Genomic DNA, 18749 nt, shown 5'->3' on the forward strand with positions numbered 1-18749 from the left:
AGGTGTGGTGGTGTGGGTCAGTTTAAGGGTAGAGTTAGGGTCAGGTGTGGTGGTGTGGGTCAGTTTAAGGGTAGAGTTAGGGTCAGGTGTGGTGGTGTGGGTCAGTTTAAGGGTAAAGTTAGGGACAGGTGTGGTGGTGTGGGTCAGTTTAAGGGTAGAGTTAGGGACAGGTGTGGTGGTGAGGGTCAGTTTAAGGGTAGAGTTAGGGTCAGGTGTGGTGGTGTGGGTCAGTTTAAGGGTAAAGTTAGGGACAGGTGTGGTGGTGTGGGTCAGTTTAAGGGTAGAGTTAGGGACAGGTGTGGTGGTGTGGGTCAGTTTAAGGGTAGAGTTAGGGTCAGGTGTGGTGGTGTGGGTCAGTTTAAGGGTAGAGTTAGGGTCAGGTGTGGTGGTGTGGGTCAGTTTAAGGGTAGGGTTAGGGACAGGTGTGGTGGTGTGGGTCAGTTTAAGGGTAAAGTTAGGGTCAGGTGTGGTGGTGTGGGTCAGTTTAAGGGTAGAGTTAGGGTCAGGTGTGGTGGTGTGGGTCAGTTTAAGGGTAGGGTTAGGGACAGGTGTGGTGGTGTGGGTCAGTTTAAGGGTAGAGTTAGGGACAGGTGTGGTGGTGTGGGTCAGTTTAAGGGTAGAGTTAGGGACAGGTGTGGTGGTGTGGGTCAGTTTAAGGGTAAAGTTAGGGACAGGTGTGGTGGTGTGGGTCAGTTTAAGGGTAGAGTTAGGGACAGGTGTGGTGGTGTGGGTCAGTTTAAGGGTAGAGTTAGGGTCAGGTGTGGTGGTGTGGGTCAGTTTAAGGGTAGGGTTAGGGTCAGGTGTGGTGGTGTGGGTCAGTTTAAGGGTAGAGTTAGGGTCAGGTGTGGTGGTGTGGGTCAGTTTAAGGGTAGAGTTAGGGACAGGTGTGGTGGTGTGGGTCAGTTTAAGGGTAGAGTTAGGGACAGGTGAGGTGGTGTGGGTCAGTTTAAGGGCAGAGTTAGGGACAGGTGTGGTGGTGTGGGTCAGTTTAAGGGTAGAGTTAGGGACAGGTGTGGTGGTGTGGGTCAGTTTAAGGGTATAGTTAGGGTCAGGTGTGGTGGTGTGGGTCAGTTTAAGGGTAGAGTTAGGGTCAGGTGAGGTGGTGTGTGTGAGTTTAAAAGTGCCAACTGTGTAATTACAAATGTAACTACATTTTTAAAAATGTAAGTACAATGTAAAAACATGTATGTACTCAATAAGTGCATTGTATCAAATGATTAATTACAATGTTAGTACATAGTAGTTAAGGCCACCTAATATAAAGTGGGTCCAAATATTCTTTAAACGAGAAGTATTTTCTAAACAAGCAAAGATGAATGTCTTGTTATGGGGAAAATAACTCAAAATGAAAAGAGTTTACTTAAAATAAGCAAACCAATCTGCCAAAGGGGTGAGCAAAATAATCTAAATTCAAACAGAAATGATTAAGATTATTTTGCTTACTCATTGGCAGATTATATCTTATTTTAAACAAAACCCTCTTCATTTTGAGTTATCCCCAAAACAAGACAAAAAACGTTTGCTGGTCTAGTAAATGCTTCCTAATGTAAGAATTTTTAGATATTTGGACTAAAAACAAGAAAAATAATACTCAGTAAGAAAAGCATTTATTGAGGTGCGGTGTTCAATTACATCTGTTCAGTTAACTGTGACTCAGTTCAGATCAATAACTGTGTGTGTGTGTGTGTGTGTGTGTGTGTGTGTGTGTGTGTGTGTGTGTGTGTGTGTTATATTTATGTGCTTTTCTGTAATGGGCCGGTTTGTTGTAAGTGTTTCGTGTTGTAGTACTCAAGACCGGTCCTGGCCTTTTTGAAGGTCTTGTGTCAAAAATGTCACCAGAATTATTACAAATGCTCACAAAATTCAAGATATTGTTGCAAAAAGGTACTTGTATGAGATCTGAATTGTAGTATTATAACATGATATAACTATGCAATATCACAAGAGCAAGACAGCTGTTTTTACAAATTTGAGCATGACTGCAAACAAGATTGTTTTTATACAAACATTCAATAAAAATTATTGTCAACATCATTTATTAACGCTTTTATAATTTACCAATTCAGACGCATCTTCTGTAGCACTTCATTTGATTGGTGACAGCTCTGCATAGTGTCTTATTCTAATGAAGTCATTTCTCTGCAGTTATGTGGATCTGAACTTCAGGTGTGCTGGTCTTGACCCAGTCTCAGATTAGCTTAAAGGGGTTATAATCGCATAAACTTACAACAGATTCAATTAATCACAACAATTTGTTACATTTTTTAATGATCAAATCACACAAAAAAAGTACTCCAAAGCCTAAAAAGACTCGATTAATTGTCTGACTAATGTGGTACTGGTGGCAGCCCCGTCTACAGAAGGATATCTGCTGGTGTAGTGTGAGTGCAGTCAGACCAGTAATATTCCTGAAGTGTCCCCAGCTACACAAGCCCAAAGGTGCCTGAGCCCACACTCCATCAGTGACCGAATGGAGAAGAGAACGGTGTAATTATTTCGTTTTTTGCGCACTAACTCTATTCTGGCCTCTTCATCAATGATTGTAGAGCCGCTGTAGTGAGATGGGCTTTGTAACGACGTCTTTAGTGCCTTTATGGGTCTTGAGAGAGGAAATGACATTGGTGTCAATGAAGGCCTTTCTGAGCCATCGGATTGCAACACTAATATCTTCATCTGTGTGTGAAGATGAGCGGAGGTCTGACGGCTGGACAACCACAGGAGGAATTCATCACACAATTTTTCGGTGAACTATCCCTTGAAGGACAAAAAAAATTTCCCCACTGAAACCCATTTGAATGGAATTTTAATCCCTGAACTATAAAACGATGCCGTGGTAATAGGCTGTTGGCAAAGCTTCAAAATTAGACATTGTATTATTATTTACCAGATGGAGGCATTTGCTCAGGTTTGGCCTATAAAGCAAACACTCGCTTTATATTATAGAGCCAACTGGATAAATGATGCATAACTGTGTGTGTGTTGGTATGGATGTCATAGAGTGTGTGTGTGTCTGCGCGTGTGTGTTGGTATGGATGTCAGAGTGTGGTTTGGATGTGTAGTAAAACGCATTTGCGTGTGTGTGTGTGTGTGTGTGTGTGTGTGTGTGTGTGTTAGTTTCTGAGAGAGAGAAACTCTACTGCACATCTCAAACCTGATCCAATGGGAGAACCCAAACACTCAAGCTCACTTTCTGACATATCATCATGATATATGGAGCTCGTTAAGATTCAGGGCTTTGATTTTCTAGCAGTTTTAGAGTTCAACATGTTTAATAAAATACACATTTAATATAAAATAATGTATATAAACTCTTTAACACAACAATACTCTGCCAAGGGTCTTCTTTAAAATGAAACTAAGCTTAAGTAGAATATTATTATTATTATTATTATTATTTTTGACATGGATGTTTATGTCCTTTTTTGTAACTTTTTTAAATGGATGCACAAGTTGTCCTGGCTGAAATCACAGTCTCCGCCTTTACCGCTGCTCCACACCAGCCTGTCCTGACCTCCTCCTCCTCCTCCTCCTCCTCCTCCTCCTCCTCCTCCTCCTCCTCCTCCTGATCCAGGGCTGTCCCAACAGCTCGAGCCCACCTCCCGCTCTCAGCGCACGGACACACGGACACACCGACGCGCTGACGGCTTTGGGACAGACGCGTTAGATTCGGCGAGCTTTAGCCCCGCCGCGGGCCGGTCCGTCGGGGAATGATGTGGGTTTGGTACTTCCTGCTCGGTTCGGGCTCGGGCACGGGCTCTGGATCAGTCGGTGAGTCGCTGCCTTCATCCATTGTTTCTCCCGTAGCGCCATTAGTGCGGCAGTTGTTGTAGTGTTTCTTCGCAGCTGTTGCGTCTCCTACACTCGCTCTTACGGGACAGTCGTAACTTTTGTTGCGTTGAGTAACGGGTTAGTGGAGCCGGTATCAACGTGCGCGCGCCTGCTCGCTCCCGGGGACTTGGTTTTTTTTTCGTTGTGTGAACCGAGAGTTTGTGATTTACTGCGTGGACGCAGGAGTTGACATGCACGAGCTCGTTATAAAGAAACAGCCTTAGTGTTTCACATTAGTTTTAAAGCTCGCCAAATACTACGCGCTATCAATGATAGTGCTAACGTGTTCACCAACGCTCGATCGTGACGTGTCGGTACTCATTCTCACATCAGATGTAGTAAGTGCATGTGTGTGTGTGCGTGCGCGCGCGCGCTGAAGGTCAGCAACACCATGCAATGGTCCAAACACTAACAGAGCTACTGATTAAAAACTAATCGAGAAGACAAGGAGCTGAACACGTTTTAGGCTTTAACACACAGCTGAACTGAGTCAGAACTGCTTTATGGGAAATATTTTGGCATTTATTATTTTCTGCTGGAATTTGCTGTTGATGGAAACCCAACCCAATCTCCTGCCACTGCGCATCTGTAGTTCCTGCTTTCATTTCACAGCTCTTTACGCAAGAACACTTTTTTTAGGGATTTCTCCACACACACACACACACACACACACACACACACACACGCGCGCGCGTCTGATTTGCAGTGTCCAGTTACATGGCATTAATCGATTGGCAGGAAGTGGCAGAACTTCTAAACCCACTGAGACACTCAAATGAACCAAATGGATTTTAAATCAATATAGTGTGACGAATTATTATTCCTTGTTTATTTATTTGTCAAGGACTAAGCATAAAAAAATCTCACCAAAGAAATGCCTTGCACCAGGTTTAGGTGCACTATGTAATTTACAGGCAAGTAATCCAAAAACTAAGAGACAAGACAAGACACCAGGGAAAACACTCAGAAAGGCAGTTATACAGCAAACCAGACTGGCACTGAATGAATGCAATAACCTAGCCTGATGCCAGCCGAATTTAGCCCCGCCCATAAATGTTTTAGGTCGGGCAGTTCGGTCTGGCCTCAATCCATAGAGGAGTAATTATCCTCGAACAGAAACTGTTCGGACCAATGAGATCATCAGGGCGGGCTTTAGCCGATGACGGCTATATATCACATAATAGTCGCTTCAACCCGCGGACATAGAAAACAACCCGCGGGAAAAAACACGGATTTGGCAACACGGTGCAGTTGAGCTCTAGTGACATTTGACAATGCGTCGCTCCGTTGCTCTGATTGGTTGTCGGTCTATCCAATTGATGTCTTTCCTGGTTGGGTTGAAACACCCCATAATCACAGCCCAATGGAGCATCAGACTCATATTCTGACTAGAATTGAGTATGACCACGTCAGGCTAGCAATAACCAGGCTCAGTGGCGTAACTTAGTGATGGCGGGCCCCTGGGCAGGCTATCACGACGGGCCCCTGGGCTGCACAAGGCAGGCTCAGCCCCCAGTAAGGGGATGAAAAAAAACAACACTTTAGTTTAGGGTCCAATTCTATAAGGATATCAGCTGTTTAATATTACTTATTAATCAAATATTAAGACCTTATTCTGTATGACCATATTGTAGGGCCTACATCCCTTAATCATAATAAAGGTACTGTTTTATAATCACTGAGATTACAAACGTGAGGTCGTTAGGGGGGTTCGGGGAACAGTTTGATTTCTAAGATCTACATATGTGCACTTTAATATGTTCTAAAGGCCAACAAATGAGCTAACAATTGCTTAAAACCTTCTCAGTGACTGATATAGTTTGAATTTTTTTTTGCCAGAAAGTAAATCTGATGAACTGATATTTATGTTTTATGAATCATTTTCGTACATTTACATTTACATTTATGCATTTAGCAGCCGCTTTTATCCAAAGCGACTTACAACTCAGGAGAACAGGAAGCGATCCGTCAAGAAGAGGCAACGAAACACAAAAAGTGCCCTAAATACCAAGATTTGTACACTACTCAGAGTAGCAAAAACCAGAAAAGGGAAGAAGAAAGGAGAAATAGAGGAGGAAAGAGTTTTTTTATTTTTTATTTTTATTTTATTTTTTAAAGCCATGCTCATGGTAGCCATGGCACACACCCATTAGGCTACTAATCTAATGCCAAAACAGGCAGAAAAAGCTTTTTTAATTTACTGAAGGCTACAAATGGAATTGATTTAGACCAACTAAAACCAGTAGCTTAGGTTTGGTATAGTTGTTTTCCCGTGCGTCTCTCTGCAACACAAACATTTAAACATTTTAGTATATGAACAGTTTTAAACACACTTATCTTAGTTCACATTAATTGGTCAGCAATGATTTACATTCAATTGTATTGCTTTTTATTACAGACTTTAAATAAAGGTCCATCTGTCCATTTTGCTTTATTCGTATTATGTTCAATGTGATATTTGCACTTGTTTAGCACTGTTAAGGTTTTGCATTCAGGGATGAAGTTTGGCAACAGCGGCAATAAGACTGAGTCTTGCACATTTCCCAGCATTAGGGATTACTCCTCTACATTACACCAAAACTGTGTCTGATGCCTCTGAAAACATCATCCTCAAAGCCCTGTCTGAGGACCAATCTATCGGTCTCTCCTGGAGACTACCAGGAGTGCTCAAAAGGTGTCCTTATCCAGTCAAGTTCAGAAGTCTGAACCCCAATGTCTGGAAAGTATGACTTGCACTCGAGAGTAAAGTTTGTTCACATGTGTCTGTCCTGTCTGCAGTCTGTTTAAATGCACATGTTCATCTGAGGGAAACTATTGAAATTTCAAAGGTCAATGCTCTTATGAAAGCGGAAACTAGATCAGACAGTTGTAGGACAGGTGAGTCTTTGCCTAGTGCAGGTCATTGAGCCTGCTGGAAGCATCCGGCAGGTAAGTTCAGCTGTAGTCCTTCAGCAGGTCTGTGCTAAAAAACGAGTGCTCAGAGAGGAAACCGCAGACATGCTCCCGTAACTCAAACAGGGTCTGAAGAGTTGTTCCTCTCGAGAGCCAGCGTGCATCAGTACGTAACAGAGATTGCTGTTTATGGACTGCATTTATAGCGCTTTCAACAGACCCTATGGCCATCCAAAGGGCTATACATTTTCCTCTCACATTCACCAACAGCGATGTAAGCCATGTAAGGTGCCAAGGGTTAGGTGTCTTGCTCATGGAAAACTCAACAATAGTTCAGGTGGAACCGGGGATCGAACCACCAACCTTCTGGTTTGTAGACAACCTACATGAACCACCGAGCCACTGCCGCCCCTCAAACAGCCTGGCATTCAGTGGTCTTGGATTTGATGAGATTCATGATTTTAGCAGTGTCATTAAGGACTTGTTTGTTCGTTTTGAAGCTAAAGCCGCGCTGTGAATTACGCAGTTCATTACTTTAGTGCCGGGCGGGGTGTGCCTGTTCCACACGTGGGATTAATCCACAGAAAAGTATATGTTCATTGATATCATCCTTGTCCTTGTAGTGAACAAATGCAACCAATTGTGATTCGCCACTAAAGGAACAATAGTTCCTCAGCAGATGAATATGTTTTTTTAGATTGAGCAGGGATTCCTCATGACAGGCTGGACATTTGTCTGGACTCTTCTGGAGCCAGAATGTGTTCTGTGGCGATATCTACACATGAAGAAAGATGTGGATGGTTTCACTGCGTGGTTGGACAGACGTGGTTATGACTGTGCTGATATTGATGTGTCTTTGTGTTGTCCATTGTTCTGAGCGTTTCTGGTGGGCCGTAATTTTCTTGGCTCATGTCAGGCCAGCTCTGCATATTGGCTGCGCTGTTCTCGGCGAGCTGTTATGAGCTGCTCCTGTGAAAATATTTTTGCAGATATGAAAATGCATCTACAGTTACTTGAAATTTAACCTAATATTTTCTGATTTTGATCCTTATATTACTGTTAATATATGATAAAATTATGTGTCAGTTTGTGATAGTAAAATGTTAATTTTTTTAATGATTGTACGGCCGCTAGGGGTCTGCGTCCCCCGTTTGAGAAACACTGCCCTGAGACCATATACAGCTGTACCTTTACTTCACATGAGTGAGATCCTCTCTACTATTGCACATAGATTGCACAAAGATGGCAGAAGAACATACACAAGCATTTGCAAAGAAAAGAAAAACACTTTAGTTTAGTCAAATGAAGCACTAAAGAAACTCTGCCAGGCCAGAGGAAACAGTTCAACGTGCAGTGAATTATTTTCCTTGGCATTCACATTTGCTTCAAGTCATGTGACAAACCACCAGCCTTCAGAGCAGCAGGAGTACATGATACAACCTTTGCATTTTTCTTATGTCTGTGTATGGCTGGGTATTGACTAGCGATGGGCATACATTTTTCATTTCGAATGTTCATAGGTTTTAAAAACAATTAATCGAGTACTCGGGGGAGGCATATGTGGGGGCGGGGTATGGCCGTCATGGAGATAATGAAAATATCTGAAGACTGTAAGAATATAAAAATATGACATGAAAACCAGAACACGTGATTAGAACACTCTTAGATTATGATGCAGCAATTTTATTGATAAAGAAGCATCTGAAAAGGAATAGCTGTCCGAGGTGAAGAATGACTTTATGCCAATGAGAGAGTAAATTTCTATAAAGTTCTGTTTATGGCAGGTTTGTGATTTATTTTAATATAGGCCTACATTATTAGAGTATCTATTCTTGCCGTGACTGTTTTGCATGACGGGACATCGCTCAACACGATGCATGAAATCTTTAAATCCTACTCAGTCAACTAAACTAATGGGCAGCAAATCTTTCACTATCTTTTCAGCAATTAGCTGTGCCATCATGCCGGTTCTGCCTGCGTTGCATTTTGGTCTTACGGCAAATGATGCAATGCTTGTCTTACCGCTCTGTTATCCCCAGTCAGTTTATATACAAATGTTAGATGGTAGCTCACACTTGTTGTATATTTGTGTGACAGCTTGGCGCTGCACAGCTCGCACTGAACTGTAGATTCATCAACCTTTTCAAAGTGAAGCCAAACATCGCTACATGACTTCGAGGCCATTCTCTCTTTCTCATGTCTTTTGACGCATGCTGTGGCGAGCTAAACGATCAGAGCTTAGCTCGCCACCCAAAGTCCTGCTATAACCAGTCAGGAGAAGGAGGGAAAAAAACAGAAAAAAACCCATTACGCTGTCACGGTTGAGTAATCGAGTACTTGGTCACTGTTGCACATCCCTAGTATTGACACAAATTTCATGATTCGTTTGAATATTGGGTGTGTACCAAAATTCATACTACTAATTGAAGTTTTGTAGGTGGGACTATGGAGCCATTTTGCCACACCTAATACTGGAACCCATATCAGACTTACATTTTCACCACTTTTGACGCATGTGCAAAGTTTCTTGAGTTCTCGAGCATGTTTAGACCCTCAAAAATGCAATTAATTTCAGAGAAGAATAATAATAGACTATCCGATGACAAAACACAACAAGGCCAAACGTATGTGACTCTGACATTGAGGCTACTCAAATAACTTGAGAAAGGTTATTCCCTCAGTTCAACTGAGTAATGGGGGAATTGTTTAATTGAGTTTCCCTAAAATGATCTTGTTATTGAATTAACTCAAATATTTAAGTACAGATAACTTAAAAAGGCAAAGAGACTAAACTCAAGCTTTCCAGTTTATGTATTGTTGTTTATTTGTATTTAATAATCCATAAATCTTTAAAACAAGTATTGTTTTTCAAATCAACAGGTTTATTAGGTTTATACTACATTCACATTAATTTAACAGAAATAATGTTTATAACAGAAAGCTCATTTTTAACAGTAACATTTTCAAACGGCATGTTAACAGTCACCGAAATGTAAATCTGTTTGGAGAATAGACATTTGCACAGTAACAGTGAATGGTAGTGTGCAAAAATGAATGTTAACCAAACTGCTGGTTTGCCAAGGACTGTGTTTTATGCTGCAGGCCTTTCTGCCCCATGGGAAGTAGAGATTAGTTGGGGTAATTGAGGGGTAATGCATGAATTAGTCTGAACAGAAGCCACATTGCTTCAGGAAGGTCATGTATATTGTCCATCACCACTTTTCCCTCAATCACTATTCTAATCGAGGAGGGAGACAAATTCAGAGTCGAGAGAGTCGTCCCATCTTTAACCAATACAATCCACACCGGCACATAAACATGAATTAACATAAACAAATTAATTTGCATGCATGCAAGCTCATGCACATTTCAAGCACAGATTGAGATGGTGTGTGTGTGTGTGTGTGTGCAGTGTTTCCCACAGAATTAGATTTGATCTGTGGTAGTGTGGTGTCTAGGGGGGGGGGGGGGGGGTCAACAAAAAAGTGTTAAATATTTAGTAATTTTTATTGACACGCACATATTTAATTAGCAAAACAGAGTCAGATAACTTAACAGGCATTGCTTCGCTGAGTGCTCCACAGACTAGCGACAAATCTTGCACCCTTTGTTTGGACATTTAATTTTTCGTGGCTTTTTGAAAAAATACTCCAATACCCTATCATAAGGGAAGGCCTCAGGACAGGGTCCATTGATTGAGATCCTCAAACAAGCAGCCAGGTGTTCTCCTTGCAACTGATTTCTGAAGTCTGTTTTCACCTTAGGACAGAGCAAAAAACTATAATTTACCACAAAATGCACTAAAATAAATAAAATGAATAATTATTTGTTGTGCTTGTCAAATTGAAGTTCTTGCCCTGTTCATTGTTGAAAAATCGCGTTCACAGTTTACACTGGAAACTGGAATTACTAGTGCAATGCCTGCAAGAAGGCTCAGGCAGGGGTAGAGGTTGGCCCACTCATCAGTCTCACTCGCCAGCAGTCTTAGGATCTCCTCCTGGTCTTTGTTCTTGAAACAACATTTGGTTTACCATCGTGGCATTAGTGTGTTGTGTTGGTATTGTGAACCATAGTTTAATTTAGTAATCATTTTAATAGACCCACCTTGAATGCCCCAGTGAGAACATGATTCTTGAAAGAGAACCACTCTGTTCCTCTGTTCCTCTTACTGCAGTACCTCATTTTCCTGTTCAGGGCTAAATTTCCTGGCAAGAGTCTGCAGCTGAGAGATCTTTATTATATCATCTTCTGGAGTAGCTCTACCAAGCAGTCCCAAAACACTGAAGGCCCCAAGGATGTCCAGAGCATGGAACCGTCTGTCCAGGTGTGTTTCCAGGCCAGTGATGTAAGGGTGGATTGACCTACAATGAACAGACCATCAACATCTTTTTAGGGAGAGCCTGCACACAGTCATTAAAGGACCTCAAAATGAAAATTTCCTAAATATTTACTCACTCCAATGCCACCCAGATATCATGTCTTTCTTTCCTCAGTGGAAGAGAAATTAAGTTTTTTTAGGAAAGCATTTCTGGATGTTTCTCCACAGAATGGGCTTAAATGGCAACCAAATTGTAGAAGTCCAAATCAATGCAGTTTCAACGGGTCATGCAGAAATGTTTTCCTACAAAAATGTAATTTCTCTTTCACTCATATCTAGGTGGCATTGGGGTGATTAAATGTTTAGAAATGTTTTAATTTTGAGGTGGACTAATCCTTTAAGGGGCAGGCCATAGAGGACCATTTAGAAGAGGAAAAGGAAAATTCATTAGTTTTAAGGCATTTACCTCTCGCTGTAATCTGGCCCACAGCTCCTCCCTCGACACTTCGTGGACATCTTGCCCTCTCCTTTTCCTCTCCTCCTCATGCTTTATATTGAAGGCGCCAAGTCCTTGTGGATAATTGAGGTCCTGATGAAGTTGAGACAGGTGATATGTAGCTGCTCCTTGATATGTAGAAAGTTGACGTGCTTTTTGAAAGACTTTGGACAGGCATGTGAGGTGTGGTAAAGCATCAGTTTGGAGGTAAACTGCTGCCACAAATCTGTATGTAGCACAGAATGTGTAAAGGCCCTTTGCCCCTGGACATCTTCTCAGCTCTTCCTCCTCTGCCAATGCTCCATGGACTGCGCTGAGGTTCCTCTGTAGGGTCTCGATGGCTTTGTGCTGAGAGAGCCAGCGTGTGTCCTTCACTTCCTGGAAAGTTTGCAATTGAAGACTGATCATTGGTTATTAATTGACAGAAGATAACTACAATGGTATCAAATTACTATTACCTTTATTTTCAAATCACTGACTCCCAGGGTGGCGGATGCTGCTTTGAGTGTTGCAGTACGATTTGCACTGTTTCTAAAATATAAATGAAGTTCTTGGAGGTGGTCCCTGAAAGTGGCCATGTACCTTACATCATTTGATGAGTCCTTGCAGTCAATCTGTGGGCAGCACAAGCTACAGACACAATCTTTGGAAAACTGTCTTTAAGTTGCTTTGCAACTCCATTCACACGACCTGAATATAAATAAAATAATTTAGCGAAAATCATGGGATACAAAAAATAAAACAATCTCACATGAGCATCAAATAATTACCTGTCATAACGGCTGCCCCGTCAGTCCCGAGTCCATATAGTCTTTCTGTTGGGAGGCCTTTCTTCAAGATAACATTCTTGACAGCTGCGACAATAGTGTCTGCTTTGCCATCAGCAATAGGAACCAAATCCAGGAAGTGATTAAACACAAGTCCCTCTTTATCTATGGATCTGAAAGAAAGCATAGGCAAGTAGAATTCACAGTTCATTAACAGCACCCAGAATTTATGGGATTTACATCAAACTAAATAAATGTTCCCAAACCGGACATGCAAGTCAAGTTGCCTGCCGACTGACATCAGTAGTCTCATCAACTTCCAGGCTAATTCCCTGTGATGATTTAATTTGAGTTAGAATTGGCTCCTCTATGACCTCCGCTGAGACCTCAAGCATGTCGTCAATAATACGATGAGACCTATAGTTATTCCTCCTGTCAATCTTGACATTGAGAAAAGGGGAAAAAAGGACTGTAATTTTTATTTATTAATGTAAAGATTAAATTTAATCTTAAGTAATACCTAGGTGACCTTTACCTTTAATTTCCTGAAGTAGTCGCACCCTAGAAGCTCAGCAAGGCTCAAAAGTTTTGGATAATTTGTGTGGTGGGCTATTTCATTTTTTACAAGCCACTTGAACCCACCAATGACTGCGTCATGCTCCAAAACAATAGTGGGCTCAAACGAGTTTATGATGGAGATGCCTGTGACAAAATTATTATAAAACTATTTGAAAACTAAAAGTTTATACTTGTTTTTGAAATTGGAACCTTCCAGAGGCAAGAGATGCCTGGCATCTGAGACTGTCCTGCTGGTGCTCCATAGTGATGTGACGTTACAATAGTCTTTTCTGTATATAACGGCTCCAACCTCAACAAAAGCCCTATTTGCGCGGCCTGTCTTAGGTCTTGTCAAATCCAGGTCCTGTCTTGTGTTGTCTGCATAGTCGACAACACATTCCTAAAACAAACAAACAAACAAACACAGCAGTCAAAGAATTAAAAATGACTAAAATAATGAAATAAAAATATCATTTTCGTTATTGTTTCATGATTACACAAATGATGCAGTTTTTAAATTTACCATGCTGTGTGAGGTACCGCCAACTCTTAAATTGAGGCATCTTTAGCCACTCTGGATCAAATCCAGTGCCTCTGTGCTTGCTGTCCTGTCTACAAGTCACAGACAAATAGAAATGGGACTTATCTTCCTGAAAAATCTGCTTTTCTGACCTGCCCTGCTTCTACACCTCCCTGTGTTTGCTGTTAACCTCACCTGTTGCTTCAGCCCTACCGGGCTCACCCACAGCAGCAGCATGTTGGCTGCAGTCCTCCTCTCCTACATCTCTCTCTACAGCTAACGTTCCCTGCGCCTCTCTTGCTTCTTCAGCAGCGCTGTATGAAGCCTGGAAATATTCAAAATAAATTAACCGAATAGCTTATCACAAAGGTCGGAATAATGATCTTCCACATGTTTTTCTCTGCTTTGCTAATACCTCTGGTCCAGACTGTATTTGCTCCTCTGGACGAGCCTTTTTAAATCGTTTAAAATATTTTTCAATATTCGTCTGGATTGAGGGAGCAAACAGTCTGCGCTATGATTAAATACTTAAACATTAACGGTATGTAGTAAGGGCAGTCGATATTAACAGCTTACAGTGTGTTAACATTATGTATAACTTACATGTTGTACCTGTTATTCTCATGTAAACATAGCTAATTATTAGCTAGGCTCCTTAATGCTTGCTAATGTGTTTAGCAAGACTCTTCAGTTAATTCCACTATATCTTTTACCTCCTATCAGTTTTTCCCAAAACTTGGGAGGAAGTGTATATGGCCCACACACACACAGCTTAGTGGTGGCCACTACAGGAAGTACTGTAGACAAAGGGATGATCTCAGGAACTATGAGTCCCCCCGTGTATAGAAGTGTGGAGAAGGGGTGGTGGAGGGATGCTGATAAACTGCCAACGAACAGCGGTAAGACTGCTGTATTTACACCCCTCTGATCATTGATTGGCTAAATGCTCTCCTCTTATCTTAATTATCAGAATGTGCTCCTCCTGAACTTTGTTAATAAAACTTCATATGATGAACCAATCAGCAGAAGATCAATTTACTGAGCCAGAGTCTAGTGAGGGGTGTGGTTGTCACGTATCTGTCTGTTTCTGTTGTGTTTTTTGCTTTGGTCATATGTTCCTTTGTCTCAGTTTGCCTTCATTAGTCTAGTTCTGTGTCACCTGTGCCCCTCGTTAAATCAGTCATCTGGGTTTAAAGTTCCTCTTGTTCCCTCTGTCTTGGTCCGGTCACCGTTATGTTATACCACCCGCTATGCAATCCCTGTATGTGTTTTTGAACCTTCCCTCAGTAAACTTTGTTTGAGATACTCCTCTGCCTCTCCTTGTCTTCCTGCCTGAGCCAAACCGTAACAGTGGTGAGGCAATAAACGAGACATCTTTTCCTTTGATGCTATGAGTGTGTACGACGTAAAGACAGTGCTTTACCTGTTGAAAGTCACATCTTGAGCCTGAATGACGATGATACTGAACTAACATAGACAATGAAGATTACCATTCTCGATTACATCACTGCCAAATATCAGGATCCCACCACTGATGACCTGCTGGATATGTCTTCGCTTGTTGATCCCAGGTTCAAACTCCAACTCACTGACAGTAACAAGATAGAGGGAACACAAGGCTGAGCTGTGTCTGAGTCTTTGCTGACCATACAGATCACTGCCTAATGCAGAACAAACACCTCCCAAGAAAGCAAATAAATTGAAGGGCTACCTGTCCACACGAATGCAGATAGTGAGGTGCATCCTCTGGAAAGGAGGAAAGGCAAACTTTTCAAGAGTTAACCAACTTACTAGAAAGTATTTGTGAAACAAGTGTTCCCTCAGAAAGAGCCTTCAGCACTGGTGGTTGTATTGTCACATGCCAAATGGCGATTATCATGCCAGATAAAGTCAATCAACTGGATGATAAATACTTTGCATTATTTTATGAGGAGTTAATACGTAGGAAGGTTATGTTCTAAAGCGGCTAAGTTTCAGAAATATTTGTTCACCTTTGGTTGATTACGGAAGGTAGTTTATATTTTGTATTGGACTTTTTTTAGGCTGTTTATTTAGGGGTTTTACCTTTTAGGATTTATGCTAAAGTCTCTTTTATTTTACAAAACCAAGTTCAATTTTTATTTAATGTTAAAAATTTGTTGAAAATGTAGTGCAATGTTGTTGCAATCCAATTGCATTGTTGAAATGCAATTGTGCAGTTACATTTTTTATATATAACCTTTTTTTAAATAAATATATTGACAAATTTTAATTTAGTTTTTGCTGCATCTGTTTGTATATTTTATACTTCTCATGCTAGATGCTACCTCAAAAAAATAGAAAAGGGAAAATAAAGTGCTGACCCAGGTTTTGTGGAGGATCTGTGTCTAATAAGCTGACTGTTGCAGCTGTTGCCAATGTTCATTTTGTCATGGGAAGTCTTTGATTTTAATTGAATGCAAATCTTGTTAAATGTTCTTACTTTACAGAATTGCACTTGGTTAAAATATGTTTGAAAACATACTTTGGCCTAAATGGTCTGTCTTTCTTTTTTTGTACCTTGTAGGGCTATATGAAACTTATAAAAGTCTTAAAAACCAACATGAAGATGAGTTGAGATAAAATCGTGATATTTTAGTTCATCTAAAAGTCTGCAAAACCAACAACAAAAGTAATGAAACATCTTGAAATCAGCAGGTCCCTTCCTCCTCAAGTGCCTTTAGCGTCCTTTAAAAGGGGTGCAAATACTTTCACTTTTTGTAATTTGAGAACAGCTTTACTTGAAGTTCCCAATGGATTAGCAAATTCAAGATCACGAGTATAGAGAATTAGTGGTAATCTCTGTTTTCCATTTGAGAGAAGAGGATTCTCCTGACAGTAAGAACCATCTTGATAAGATGAATATTATTAAGGTTTCTCATGTTGTGGTGCTGTGAGTTTTATCTACAACATCTGTTTTCTTCAGCAACTCTCGCATGACAGGAAGGATAGGTGCATAAATGGTTTGCTGCTTCCATTATGTATTTGACAGGCTTTATGAATGGAATTATCTTCAAAATATGATTTTCTCCTTTTGGCAACTGACAAATGTGCTTCATGTGTGACTGATTGGTGAAGCACATTACATTCAGATACTGACAATCTCTCTGAAAACAGAGATTATATTGCAGTTGCTCCTGTAGTGATTAGCGCTTCAGCCAGGATGACTGACTGTCCTTCATAGGCTTTTCAAAATCTGAGTCAGTGTCACTATTCTGGAAATCATAGTCACACCTAACTGCAACGTGTGGATTGTAGTCTGATGCAGTCTGATGATATCTGCATTTGTGAGAATTGAATGTTGGGTATATGTTAGTTTTGAATGTGGTCAGTTGTGGTCAGAATTATTGGCACTCCTGGTAAATATGATCAAAGATGGCTGTAAAAATAAATCTGTTCTTCCAGTTCCACGGGAGTATTTTATGAGCAAACACAAAGGCCATCCATCACAATGAGTAAAACCATAGAATATAGTTCTGATGTTCAACAAAAGATTGAAGTGTCACAAAATAGAAAGTGGATGTAGGAAAATAGCTAAAGCATTGACAATCCCCATTTGCACCATCAGGGCAATAATTAAGAAGTTAACTACAGATGTTCTGAATCTGCCTGGAGGAAGATGCGTGTCTATATCGTCCTAATGCACAAGAGGAGAAGAGTTTAAGCGAACAAAGGCTCTCAAAGGGTCACAGATGGAGAATTGCAGAGATTAGTTCAGAGGTCGAAAATTCAAACAAGCCCTACATCACCACATGTGGTTTGTAAGGGTTTCAAGAAAAATCCTCGCTCATCCAGAAACAAACTAAATATACCGCTGGATCCTTAAAGTTTTGGCCTATAATTTTTTTTTGCTGGAGGTCCTGGACATCTTGTTCAGATACATGTCATGAATTCTAACAAACACCAACAGATAAACACAATCAAAACCTGACCTCTTCTGCTCGAAATCTTATAATGGGCCGTGGTTTAGTTTAGTTTAACTTTATTATACATTCTGTTTGTCACAAAGTGAAAATTTGTCTTTGACACCAGTGACATGGACATATCTACGTCAGTGTTAAGCACTATTTCCATCAATCCTTACACATTTAAAAAAATCCATAATTTTTCCATGAAATAATCAAATAAGCCTTGAAGTGAGTGTTATTTCTGTCCAGTGATCTAATATTACTTTCAAAATTACGTTTATTGTATATTATTGTTCCTAAGTATTTAAATTTTGAGACCTGCTCAACTTTGTCTTTTTATAATGGCTGGTTTGAAGAGTATGAGGAGCAGTTGATTTCTTTCTGCCATATCATCTTCATACTTTATGAGGGTTTGATCTTCTATCAGGACAACGATCCAAAACAAACATCAAAACAAAAATAGGTCACGGAGCACAAATGAAGCTTCTTCCATGGCCGTCCCAGTCCCCTGACCTGAACTCTATGGAGAATGAGTGATGAACTGAAGAGAAGAAAAGAGCTGGGAACTGATGGCCTAGAAATCTAGACGCACCCTAGCGTCAGCAAATTTAATTTCCTGCAAGTGTCGTCTAGGAACTCTCAATACCCATCTGAGCTGTATTCCTCAGAATCTGGACGGCCCAATCACATCGTGTATAGAGTCGGCGGGCGGGGCCATAATGACGACGGCCGAGTTGCGTTTGCGTGCTTCTAGTTAACACAGAAACTGGCGAACGGCGGCGGTCTTTCGAATCAGCTTTGACCGCGACTCTGGAAGACTTGAGCTAAGCTTTTCTCTGAGAAAAGAACAAAGAACGGCACTGAAGTCATTCTTAAGAAGGGAAGATGTGTTTGGAGTTTAGCCGACCGGATACGGCGAATGTTTAATCAGTCAGCGAGCTCTGCTTCACCTTCGTTGCTCTGGTTGGTGTAGAGCTATCCTATCGCGTGCAGAGGGAGTTTGAAAGAAAACCGTTTATCCTGCCCCTCGGATTGAGCCGTCAATGGTGAGTTTCCAGACCAAACATCTTGATGTGGGTCTGGCTTGTCAGGCTAGGGAACTGAAGGATCTGGAGAGATTCTGTATGAAGGAACTCAGAGCTGTTATCTTGGCAAAAGGAGGTTGCAGAAACTATTTAATAAAATGGGGCCAGTTATTATGGCCAACATGTTTTGGAGAGAAGCATTTATTTCATAATGTGACTTACCCCTTTACTTTCAATTATTTTACTTCTTTCAAAGGATAGATTTTGGGTATTTCTTTTATTTAATATCAAAAGGATAAACAATGCATATTTATTCTTACAGACATCTTTGATTATATTTACCAGGGATGCCAATAATTCTGACCACAACTACATGTCAAATGTCCTCTTAGCTGAAGAAACTCCGCAGATCAGTAAAA

At 40.9% G+C, this 18749-nt stretch overlaps 1 protein-coding gene across 1 annotated transcript in view; it reads left to right on the forward strand.

Annotated features, from left to right (window-relative positions):
- Positions 1-3572: 3572 nt before the first annotated feature.
- The window catches only part of ldlrad3 (low density lipoprotein receptor class A domain containing 3), a 28255-nt gene continuing 13078 nt past the window's right edge, over positions 3573-18749 (forward strand). The window contains exon 1 of the mRNA XM_067435980.1: positions 3573-3768. Within this exon, the coding sequence (XP_067292081.1) occupies positions 3708-3768 (61 nt within the window). The 5' untranslated portion in view covers positions 3573-3707. The remainder of the gene's footprint in view (positions 3769-18749) is intronic.

The sequence above is a fragment of the Pseudorasbora parva genome, chromosome 25 (assembly GCF_024679245.1).
Source record: "Pseudorasbora parva isolate DD20220531a chromosome 25, ASM2467924v1, whole genome shotgun sequence".
In the NCBI taxonomy this organism is placed as follows: Eukaryota; Metazoa; Chordata; class Actinopteri; order Cypriniformes; family Gobionidae; genus Pseudorasbora; species Pseudorasbora parva.